The 12,992-nt window shown below is 35.3% G+C and overlaps 1 protein-coding gene across 4 annotated transcripts in view; it reads right to left on the reverse strand.

Annotated features, from left to right (window-relative positions):
• Window positions 1-12,992, reverse strand: part of ZZZ3 (zinc finger ZZ-type containing 3) — a 96,350-nt gene that overhangs the window by 16,366 nt on the left and 66,992 nt on the right. For all 4 annotated transcript variants that reach the window (XM_054566872.1, XM_054566871.1, XM_054566870.1 and 1 more), the window contains one exon: window positions 4,826-4,964. In XM_054566872.1, the coding sequence (XP_054422847.1) occupies window positions 4,826-4,964 (139 nt within the window). The remainder of the gene's footprint in view (window positions 1-4,825; window positions 4,965-12,992) is intronic.

The following is a 12,992-nucleotide window of genomic DNA, read 5'->3' on the forward strand; positions in this document are numbered from 1 at the left end:
GTTTGACTGCAACAGTTTATTTTAAATGTACCACCATGAGTTATTTTTACAATATATATTTTTATCACATGTAAAAAAAGTTATGACATCTTGTGAATCAAAATTACACCTTTAATTTACTTGTAATTCAATTACTTTACCAACCACCTTTAGAGAAGTCATTAGTTGTTATAATTACGACAAGTAGGTCACTATGATCAATATTTTTTAATAGGGATTTGGGTTACATAAGTATGCATATGCATTTGTTGATATATAATGATAATTAGGATTTGCGAATTTCACTAAATGAAAATTTCATCTTTAAAAAAGTTTTAAAAAGAATTTTAGTTAACAATATGCATTCTAAAGTGTTTTGATATGAAATTAATAATATATGACTGCAACTCTGAAAAACATCAAAAGCACTATCTTAAAATAAGATGGAATGATGGATTTAAAGATTGATAGATATCTGATAAAGCTAATACAGTAAAATGATAATTGTAGAATCTAGGTAGTGGATTATGTGTTAACTAATTACAATACCTTCAATGTTTTTGTGTACTTAACATTTCTCATAATAAAATGTTAAGAAAAAAAATCAGGTCATAAATTATAAAGCTGGAAAGCAAAATCCACTTTGTGACACAGAATTCTTAATTTTTATTTTGCCTATATATATTACATTACCACAATCATTATCATAATCGTATCTATATGTTTAAGGTTCTACTTCTGCAAAATTAGACTGTCTTTTAAAGTAACAATGGTAGTATCAAAGAAAGCTAACAAGCCATAAATATTCCCTGCATCCTATATACTAATATATACCATAAGTTTCCTCAGTTTTAATGAGTTTCTAGATGTCCACTAAAGCAGATCACATGTCAACAACTTTATAGGGTAAATCTAAAGAAAACAGGCAAATTAAGAAAACATGAATAAACACCAAAAAAAATGAGACAAACATCTAAAGTAAATCCAGTAGAAAAATTTCTTTCCAAGAAACAAGTCTTTCACAATTACTAAAGTATCTAAACTTAATATACAACTGTAAACTTTTTGTAAAAAATTCTTAACATGGTATACATCACAGCTGTTTCTGAGGTAAAATAAAAAGAAATTCAGCTCTAAACGAAACCTGGATTAATGTTGTGATTGCTGTGTATAGTTCCATGTGGGTGCTGGAAGTATTGGGGGAACCTTTGTAGAGCATGTGATTGTCTAGACACTGTGCTGTTAACACCTGAACTTTATACAAAATAGTATTAAAAGTGAACTATAATTGAAAATAGAATTAAAAAAAGAAAAACACATTAAAGAGGAATTATTAACTTAATTTAAGTACATTGAAATAGTAACATTGTTTTGTGGGGTACATTATGTACGTAAATATAAAATTGAAACCAAAGTAGTACAAAGGATGAGGAGCACATAAATGGAATTTTACTGCTGTAAGATTCACACATTTTATGTTAACTGTAATAACGTTAATTCTAAGTAGATTATATTAACTGAATAATGGATATGGAAATCCCTACAACATTGGAAAAAAACAATATAAAGAAGGGTGCCAAAAGGCCAATAGAAGAACTAAAATCAAATGTTAAAAAAATTTACCTAAAACAGGTAGGATAAAAGGAAAAGAAGAACACAAAACAAAAGAGATGGGACAATGAGAAAAATAACATGATGGTACTGGTAAATGGACAAAACACTTCAATTAAAATGCATAGATTGACTGGTTTAAAAAGCAATACCCTGGACTACTGCTCAGCAACAAAAAGGAATGAACTATTGATACGCTCAACAGCTTCAAAGAACATGAAGGGAATTTTACTGAATGAAAAAACTCAGTCTCAAAAGTTACATACTGAATGGTTTCATTTATATAATATAGTCTTGAAAATACAATGAGAAAGATGGAGAAGAGATTGACTGGTTGCCAGGAGTTAAGGACTGGGAGGAGAAGGGCTGGGAGCTAGGAAGGACAGTGCCAGGAAGCCCTGTGGTGATAACGGTACAGTCTGATGTGGGGGTGGTAGTGGTCACACAAAGCTACACATATGATAAAATTTGAAGCGCACATACAAATTTGAATACGTGTAAAACTGGAGAAATCTGACTGAGCTCTGTGGATTGCACCAATGTTGTTTTTCTAGTACTCATACTTCATTATATTAATGTAAGATGTTAATATTGAGAGACATTGGGAGAAGGGTGCACAGAATCTCCCTGTAAATTTATTTATTAACTTCCTGTAAATTTATAATTATTTGAAAATAAAAAGTTGGAAAAAATAAGGATCCAACTACATGCTGTCTCCAAGTAATGACTTTGAACATATCACAGAAAGACTAAAAATAAAAGAATAGACAATATATATGCCGTGCAAAAAGGTAGCAAATGAAAAAGAATATCACCAGATATGAAGGGAGGCATTTCACAATGATAAAGGGACCTGTTCATCAATAATCCATGAAATCCTGCCCCGGCTAGTGTGGCTCAGTGGACTGAGTGCTGACTGGGAACCAAAGGGTCCCAGGTTCTATTCCCATTCAGGGCACATGCCTGGGTTGTGGGCCAGGTCCCTAGAAGGGGGTGCTTGAGAGGCAACCACACATTGATGCTCTTCTCCCTCTCATTCTCCCTCCCTTCCCTTCTCTCTAAAAATAAATAAATAAAATCTTTAAAAAAAACAAACAAACAAGAATACATGAAATCCTACATGTGCATGTACCTAAAAACAGAGCTGAAAAACAGACAAACCACAGTTACACTTGGGGACTTTAACACTCCTCGTTATTATTAATAAAACAACAAAAAATATAAAAATTGAGATTATTTTAACAATACTATAAAACACATTTATCAAATCAATGTTTATAGAACAGTATATCCTTTTATTCAGCATTGTACTAGAAGTTCAAGCCAGTGCAGTAGGCAATAAAAGGAAATAAAGGTATAAAGAATGGAAATAAAGAAGGAAAACTATCTTTATTCAGACAACATGATAGAAAATCTGAGAGAATCAACAAAAAAAGCCTCTGGAACTAATAAGAGATTGTGGAATCATAGGATCCAAGGCCAATATGTGCAAATTAATTGCATTTTTGTGTGCTAGCTACAAACACAGATTCCATTTACAATACCCAGTTATAATAGCATCAAAAGTGTGAAATGTTTAGGGATAAACTTCACCAAATATGTGTAAAACACTGAAAACTATATAATATTACTAGGAGAAATTAAAGAACTAAACAAATGGCAAGATACACTGTATTCATGGATTGGAAAAGAAAATAACTAAACCTGGAAATGGAACGGCAGCATACATCAACTGTACACATCTCTAGTAAGTGTGCCTAACTATATTTTCTGCCCACATAGAAACATGAATAAAATAAAATTAAGTTTAATCAATTTTTTATTTACTATTCTGACACCATCTGTTTTAGTTGGAACTGTTTTAAGTAATTATAGTAATAATATATCTTCTTGCAACAGTAAATTGTTTAATAACAGTAATGCTGTGTCAATAAACACCTAATTGGGCCCGCTATAACAAGGAGGATACAATAGGGTTCTAGAAACATTAAAAGTTAACAAATCAATATGTAGATTCTATATCCATTACGATATTCAGTGTTCTTAAAGCATAAAGAAAAGGAATGTTTGCCAAATAAATATTATAGCTAGAGAAGTCCAAATACATCTAAATGAAATAAAGTCCCCAGGGCTGCTCCCTTAACACCTGGTAGTTAAATAATTTTTTAAAAAATTTATATGTATTGATTCCAGAGAGAAAGAAAGAGAGAGAGAGGGAGAGAGAGAGAGAAACATCAACTCATTGCCTCCTGCACATTCCTCAACAGACAATGAACCTGCAACCTAGGTGTGTGCGCAGACCGGAAACTGAACCCACCACTTTCAGCGGGTGGGATGACACTCCAACCCACCAAGACACACCACCCAGGCACTCGTTGATCATCTTTGTGATTCATTAAAAATGGGTAACCAATAACAACTAAAGTTGTCATACTATACAGGCTAAGTTTTTGTTTTTTAAGGTAAAGAATTCTTTTTCATAGTTTTTCAGTTTTAATCTTTTCACACAATGCTGCTTAGTATTATGACTCCTGAATTTATTGAACGATTAGTGGACCCCTAATTCAAGACACATAGTATGGCATAAAGGCACACCTAGATTACCTCCATATTTATATACCAAAGATTGTTATTAAAACTTAAATCACTTTTATATGGTTAACTGTTAAACATGAAAATTGTGTTTTAAGGAAAACAGAAAATTATAAGGAATTTTTATACTAAAATAAAGTGCACTTTAAAACTAAGTAAAATTTATACCTCTGCATCACGAACTTGGCTACCATAACATTAAAGATATTTAAAATATTTTTTGTTTTTATCACCACTGTTTTTTATCTCACTGTGTTGAGTTACAAAAGTAACTTGAAGCTAAAGGAATAAATCAATCCTGAATTTTTTTTTTTTTTTAAGCTTCACTAATCCTAAATCAGGAGAGCAGAAGAGGGAAAATACTCTAAGGTGGGGAAGGTAACAGGAAAAGATCCTAAAACTGGCTAGGAAACAGGATATCAGGTTCCAATATGTGCATCCAAATAAAGTTACTAGCTATTTTCACTGGGATATATTTTGTGTATATTTGATGGGGGTAAAGGAAGGCAGTACTCTGCCTTCAGTAGCATGGTTAATTACAGAAGGAGAAAAAAATTAAACATTTTTAAAAGTATATGCCTTGTAAAAAAAACAAACATACCAAATATATGTCAGTAAACCTTATAAAGTGTTCAATACATACCTTCTTCTGGAGTTTCTCCACAAATCCAATGGGATTTTTTAGTGCTTCTCTCTGGTGTCTGCTTAAACTTTCAAGGTCCTGGACTGCTTGAGAACGCTGGGCCTCAAGGACAGCAATCGTCTGCAATAGTCTCTGATAACTATAGAGACAAAGAAAAATACCTCACTAAAGTTTTCTGGTAAAAACAATAAATAAAAACTGAGTTCAAGCCATAATCTACTATTAAGTCACACAGTCTTTTTAAAAGTTACCTGAAAGAGTTTAGTAAAACATATTACTGGGAATAAATGAGGTCTTCCTTAGTTACGAAGTACCTAGTCAGAAAATATCAGTTAGAGAAAGCAAAGCCTTATTCCCCCATTTTTTAATTCTTGAAGCTGAGCAAGTATAGAAAATATGAAAGTATTGTGACTTTTGAACCAAAGTCATCAAGAAACTGCTAAATAAAAAAAACAAATTACAACTAAGATTTTAGCACTAGGAGGGATCACCAGATTCAGCCCCTCTGTTGTACTCTACTGGACTAAGGGACTTGAGGTACATTTTCTTGCTTGGTATTACAGGAAATCGTCACATAATTCAACATGATCTTACACATCATGCTTCTCATTTGCTCTACTACACCTGTCAATTCCTAAATATTTTTACTTTTTAAAAAATTTATTTATTTTTACAGAGATGGGAAGGGAGGGAGAAAGAGGGAGAGGAAACATCAATGTGCGAAGAGAACCATCAATCAGCTGCCTCTCACCCCCTGCCCCCCCGCAACAGGGGACCTGGCCCGCAACCCAGGCATGTGCCCTGACAGGGAACTGACCCAGTGAACTTTCAGTTCACAGGCCAGCACTCAATCCACTAAGCCATACCAGCCAGGGGAAGTATTAAATATTTTTTAAAGATAGACATTAAATATATTTTTTAACTTCCATTCCTACAAAAGTCCATTTAGCAGAGCTAACATAATTTCACCCACACAAATCTATTTACTACCTGTAATTATTCTGAAATCTCACTATGTAGATTTCCCACCAGGTCAAATTGTCTTGCCTCTCTTAGATCTAACTTCACATACAGATACACAGATGTAACCATGTTGACCCCAAAGCCCTAAATGCTCAAATTTACTTTGCAAAAAGAATCAAGAAAAAGTCACTCCAGGTTCATTTCAAAGTAAGTGATTTTAAGTCCTTAAATTACTAATCAAGCATAATTTTTCTTTATGGCCTCAAATAAATTTCATTCTGTTTCCCATTAGACTGTAAACTCCATAATGGCAAATACATCTGAAAAGTCCACCGTTTTGTTTATTAAGTGTGCAGCACACTTCCCAGCATAGAGATGTATGAGAAATATTTTTGAATGAACAAATGGACAGATGTTCTATGCAATCAAAAAGTATACTAAACCTTTCAAGTTCAGAAGTCAGCAAACTAGCAGAAATTTCGAAGGTAAAACAATGCAGTTCACAAACAGCGTAACTACGACATGACATCAGAATGCTTTCTCAGCTCCCTGCTCAACACATGGTCTTATTCTTGTTCTCAAGTTCCCTGTTAACTAATCCTAGGTGAAATGTTTAATAATTAAGATTAAAAACTGTCAGCCCTGAAGGGTGAGACTCATCTCAAGCTGGAGATACTTCACTAAAAGTTAGAACTGAGCTGGAAAGCAAAGCCGTAAAGTCACTCCTGGGTAAATCACAGGGGTTAAATCCAAAACCACGATCCCTAAGCCTGTTTGCTTTGAGGTGGATGGAGTGTACAAACCCTGCCTCTGCTGGCTGTTTCTACCAAGCAGGCTCACCCAGTCTCAATCTCAGGGGGACGGCAGTGAGCTGAATCCTAGAACCTGCCCTCTATAATACCGTTAAATGCCATATTTCATCTCTAGAACTCCTACCTTGCTAGTTGAGTAACCAAAGACTTGCCAGAGCATCTCTGTAATATGACTGACCCCTGTTAAACAAGAGTTGCACATGTCTGTATCATCAGTATAAAAATGACTGTGAGTATATTACATTTCAGTAACTGCTGAAAGTATAGTAACCATCAATAAGGAATTAAGAATACAGTTATGGAAAAAAACAAGCAGAGGCTTGAAAACGGTGCTATAGTCAGTTATTAACACTGGGAAGAAAGGACTTTATCTGAAGCCAATAAATTTACAAAATTCTTTAAGTAAAAATTCCAACAGAGATGACAAAGAAAGTATAACTTTTCAATCCCTATTTTGCTTCTCTTTAATCTAATTAAAATGATTAACAGACTGAAAGGCCTAAGATAAAGACTGGTAAAGACTTAAAGTCCAGAATAATCAAAAGGACTAATAAAACAGTGAATTCAAGTCTTCTGGCCCAGCTAATCTGAACTGTTTCCTAGAGTACTCAAGAGACTTTACTGGTAAGATTACCACATACATCTCTATACAGAAACGGAAGGAATCATTAAAAACTTGGATGACATCTAAAAAAACAGTATGATAAACACAAATCTATTTTCAATCCCACCCACTCACACACTTTACCTCATAAGCAAACTACTGGAAGCTGATGCAGGCATGGGTCAAGACAAGATTAATTTTTTCCTTAATTCAGTAATTATTCACCAAGAGAAGATACCAACCTAAAAGCTTTAGTAATTACCACGGTAAATCAGGCACAGAGCTTAGGTATAATAGAGGAACTACAATTACACCAGACAGGCAGAAAAAGAATTAGTTGGGAGTAAATGAGACAGGGTTGGCCATGTTGTTCCAGCTAGAGGGTGGACATGGAGAGTCCATCATACTAGTCTGTCCACTTTTTGTATATTTGAGATTCTTCAAAATGAAATAAAAGGAAAACTCCAACATTAGTCCCTATCAATGGAGGACATGACCACTGCATTCTTCCTGGGCTGGTAAGATCACACCTGCTACTATATTCAGCTCTTCTTTAAGACAAATAGGTTCATGAACAGACAAGACAGATGAGAAACTATGTAATAAGAAAAAACAATACTACAACACATTTCCTGAATGGGTCCTATACAGGGTGGGACAAAAACAGGTTTACAGCTGCTTGCATGGAAAATAAAACAATTATAAACTGTAATATAAGAATAAACTGTTTCATGTACTCACAACTATAAACCTACTTTTGCCATACCCTATATTCTGGACATTGCTGTATTTTAAGTGTAATAACTCAATTCTCACAGATTTATAAGCTAAAAAACCATTACCCTTATTTTACAGGAAACCAAGGCACAGATTAAGAAACTCACCAAAATCAGACCAGTCATTTATTGTGCAGATGTGATGTGAAGAATGGTTAAAGACTTTGAGAATATTTAGCCAAGAAATAAAAACCTCCAACAGAAAATTATTTCAATCTTTACTTCACATACAGCCATATGGAAAAGAAAACAGACTTGTTTTATTCAATAAACCAGAATCAAAATGTGGTAACTGCACAATATGAAAAAAAATCTTCTCTCAGTCAAAACCAATAAAAGTTGGCAGGATAGCATCCAATCACCCATAGATTTTCATACAGATATTTAAAAGAAACCCAAGCACTAAAAATCCCAAAACTCTGTAATTCCAGTGTAGCATGCTACTTTCACTTTTGATACTCATAGAACCAAGCAAGAAAATGAAATAATTTTTTTGAAGGTATATACTTTAAAAAGGATGCAAGTACAGTAAGCTTACCTGTGGCAAAGAATTATTCATTCTATTTTATTTCAAGTCTTAAACATAAAATAACTTTAGCTTTTATATTATGGATATTTGGATAAAATATAAATACTCAAGTCTGTGTCTATTTTCACTACACTTTATTATCCAAGTCCTCCTGAATTCTTTATTTACTTCTGAGAATATAAAAACATTTGTATGAAAGAGTATTATAGATAAAAATTCTGATGTCTGGAATAGAATACCAAGGAATTAGCAATCCAGACAATTTGTCCCTAACTGTCCAGAACTGGACAATTTTGTTGTCCAATTTCTAGGCAGTATTATCACACACACTGTAATGTAGGGTGGGAGGGAAAGATTTTATTTTTAACTAAACCAGAATCTTTTTTCAAGGAATACATTCTCTACTTCTATTGTAAAAACAAATTTTAAGGTTACATGGCATTTGTAATCTTAAAAAAATGAAGTAAACATTTTAAAAAACCCAGGCTAAGCAACATCCTGCCAAAAAAATTGCCCTGATTCTTCAAATAGCCACTAGGGTCATTAATGACCCCCCCCCCCCCCCCCCAAAAGGCTATTCTAGATCAGGGATCTACAGCCTATGGCTTACCTATTTTTATGAATGAAGTTTATTGGGATATATCCACATTCATTTGTTTTCATATTATCTATGGCTGCTTTAGAGCTACAATTGAGAGTGAAATTTTTGTAAAGCAGAGCTGATCCCCGAAGCCTAAAATATTACTATCTGGCCCTTTTGTGGGTTTTATTGTATTATGCCAACCTGCTGGGGTGTAATAAACTATTTAAAGTTAGGTGAGAGAATGGCCTTGTTTTTAGGAGATAGATAATCAAGTATAAGGGTAATGAGTCTACAATGTACCTTTAAGTGACTCAACAAAAAAGAAGTTTCACAGTATATGGGGTGAAAAGGAGGATGAGGGAAAAAGGAAGATAGAAAACAAGTATTAGCTTCCGACCATGATGGAGGCACAGGGAGATTCACTGCCTCCTTGTACAACCAAAAGAACCACCAATGTAAAAACAAAAACCCACCAGAACTGCCAGAAAATCCAACTGTATGGAAGTCTGACAACCAAAGAGTTAAAGAATAAACATTCATCTAGACTTAGGAAGGGCAGAGATCAACAGCTGGGAAGCAGGACGGGCAGAAAGGATGCATGGCAGGGTGGCAGCTCAAAGACAAGGTGGGTGAGGTGACAGCTGATGGTCACACATTTGTGTGAGGATAAACCAGGACTACTTGGGGGAGAGAGAGATTGCACAACCCAAGGTTCCAGTTCAGGAAAAGAAAGCCTCAAGACCTCTGGCTATAAAAACATGTGGGGGTTCCAGGCACAAGAGAAACTCCCAGCCTCACAGAAGTGTTTTGGTAAGGCCCATGGGGTCACAGAGCTTACACAAACTCACCCACCCAGGAACCAGCACCAGAAGGGCCCAATTTGCTTGTGGGGATGGGGGGAAGTGACTGAAAGCCGGCTGAGAGCAGAGCATGTGGCGTTGTTCCCTCTCAGACTCCTCCCCTCCCACACAGCATCACAACGCAGCTGTGTGCGTTGCCCCACCCTGGCGAATACCTAAGGCTCTGCTCCTTAGAACATAACAGGAGCACTGAGACAAAGAAATATGACCCAAATGGAAAGAAAAGGTCCAAACTCCAGAAAAACAACTCAGCAACAGAGAGACAGCAAACCTATCAGATGCAGTGTCCAAAACACTGGTAATCAGAATGCTCACAGAAATGGCTGAGTACGGTTGCAAAATAAGAGGAAAAAATGAATGCTATGAAAAGTGAAATAAAGAAAAATATACAGGGAACCAACAGTGAAGGGAAGGAAACCGGGACTCAAATCAACAATTGGGAGCAGAAGGGAGAGAGAAACATTCAACCAGAACAAACAAACAAGAATTCAAAAAAATGAGGAGAGGAACCTCCAGGACTTTATGTTCCAACATCCGAATAACAGGAGTGTCAGAAGCAGAAGAGGAACAGCAAGAAATTGAAAACTTATTTGAAAAAGTAATGACGGAGAACTTCCCCAATCTGGCCAAGGAAACAGACTTCTGGAGATCTAGGAAGCTCAGAGTCCCAAAGAGGTTCCCAAGGAAGCACACATCCAGGCACATCATAATTGCATTACCCAAGATTAAAGATAAGGAAAGAATCTTAAAAGCTGCAATAGAAAAGGAGACACTTATCTACAAAGGAGTTCCTGTACAACTATCAGCTGATTTCTCAAAAGAAACCTTACAGGCAGGAAGGGGCTGACAAGAAGTATTCAAAGTCACGAAAGCCAAGGATATACATCCAAGATTACTCTATCCAGCAAACCTGTCATTTAGAATGGAAGGGCAGATAAAGTCCTTCCCAGAAAGGCTAAGTTAAAGGAGGTCATCATCATCATCAAGCCCTTATTATATGAAATGTTGAAGGGACTTATCTAAGAAAAAGGAGATCAAAACTATGAACAGTAAAATGACAACAAACTTACAACTATCAACAACTGAACCTAAAAAAACAAAAACTAAAACAAACTAAGCAAACTACTAGAACAGTAACAGAATCACAGAAACAGAGATCACATGGAGGATTATTGGGGGAGAGAGGGGGAAAAGGTACAGGGAATAAGAATAAATAGTAGGTACAAAATAGACAGGAGGAGCTTAATAATAGTATAGGAAATGGAGAAACCAAAGAACTTGTATGTAGGACCCATGGACATGAACTAAAGCAGGGGGTGGGGGAAGGGAGTGGAATGCTGGGGGGGGGGGAATGCTGGTGGGAGGGGACATACAGGGCAAAGAGGAATAAAAGGGAGAAAAAATGGGACAACGGTAACAACATAATCAATAAAATATACTTAAAGAATATATTACAAAATGTTAAACTGTTTACTGATGAATATATTTGAAGGGCATACCAGATGCTTATCGTAATATTCTTTTGGCTTTCCTAAGTTTTATAATTTTCCTAAGTAAACACTGAGTAATGAAGAAGCTATTCATTATGCTTTGCTATTGGAAATGAGTAGCTTGATTATCCTATGAGTACTGACCTTGATTAAACACAATGAAAAAAACTAGAGGACAGAAGGTGACATGAGAATAAATGTGTAAGTTTAACTCCACTGCAAGTAAAGGGAAGTGGATATAGAAACACTTAAAATCAGATGAGTTAACCAATGTTTTCACCTATGCACACATGTACACAAATGAACACATGTATGCATTGATGAGCAGGGAGAAATAAGAGAAAGAAGAGCAAGACGTACATTAGACTTCATTTTCAACAGGATAAAACTATGTAGTTAACTGGTTCTAAATAACCACCACCAGGCCACTCATTTGTGATAACATATTCCATCTTAGCAACTTACCAGTGTAAAGTAATTTAGGGGAAAAATGTCTCAATCCAACCACACAATCATTTTAATCAAGTGTGAAAATTCTCCTTTTGCAAAATATTGAGTTAATTAGGTGTAATACATGATTGAACAGAAATTTTCATGTGAGTAGCACACACATTTAAAAAATTTGGTAAAACAGGACCTATATAATTGGTATTTTCTTTTTCCACGAAAGCCTTCAAATGCTGAAACTACAGGATCTATAAATTCACTGTAAATTCAAAATTCACCTCTCACTCACTCTCCATGAAAATGAAGAAGTCATTAGAAGGTAACCAATAAGCCTCTTACGATATTCCATGTTAAGAGAAAAACTAGTCTCTCAACTTCTGATAATTCCTATTTTCAGGTATAAAGTTCAACTCTATATTAACTAAAAATGTTGAATTAAACACAGGAAAAAAACCATGTACTTGTTCACTTTAAAAGCATGGAAGAACCAGTAATACTGTTTTTTTATTACTAGGCAAAAATCTAAATGAAGGTATACTTTAGGATAGTCAAGTGGAGCACAAAACTGCTTTGGGCTTGAGGGCAGGTGCTGAAACATGCAAGCTTGAGCTCAATTGCCTATATTTCTCTTGGTCAGGGAACGGAATGCAAAGCAACCAAGGTAGACAGTCTAATAGGAGACACTCCTCCATCAAGTCGCAACCCTACCCCTCACTTCTATCCCACAGGAGAGCTGCTTTGTAACTGAAGGAAAAAGCAAATAAAAATTTCAACCACAGAAAGCTGTTACCACAAAACAATCTATGTATCTGCTGCCCGGTATCTTATTATCTGGGTGGCCTAAAAGAACTAAAGCCATGACTATAGTTTAAAGCAAGGCTTCTGAACTAATACAAACACAGCATCCCCTGCCAGGATACTCACAGAAGCTTTTTTCTCTGGAGAATTACATCTCCACTGTAGGCCTCAAAGATAACCAATAGTTTTCCAAAGAAAGTAAACACCTCACATTTAAAATTACCAAGCATACAAGAAAACAAGACACAGAATTAAGAAAAAACACAAGCTTGAAAACAGCTACAGGGAATAGGAAACTACAAAAA

The sequence above is a fragment of the Pteronotus mesoamericanus genome, unplaced genomic scaffold, assembly GCF_021234165.1.
Source record: "Pteronotus mesoamericanus isolate MK-2021 breed Mesoamerican mustached bat unplaced genomic scaffold, CSHL_Meso_final contig_181, whole genome shotgun sequence".
NCBI classification, from domain to species: Eukaryota; Metazoa; Chordata; class Mammalia; order Chiroptera; family Mormoopidae; genus Pteronotus; species Pteronotus mesoamericanus.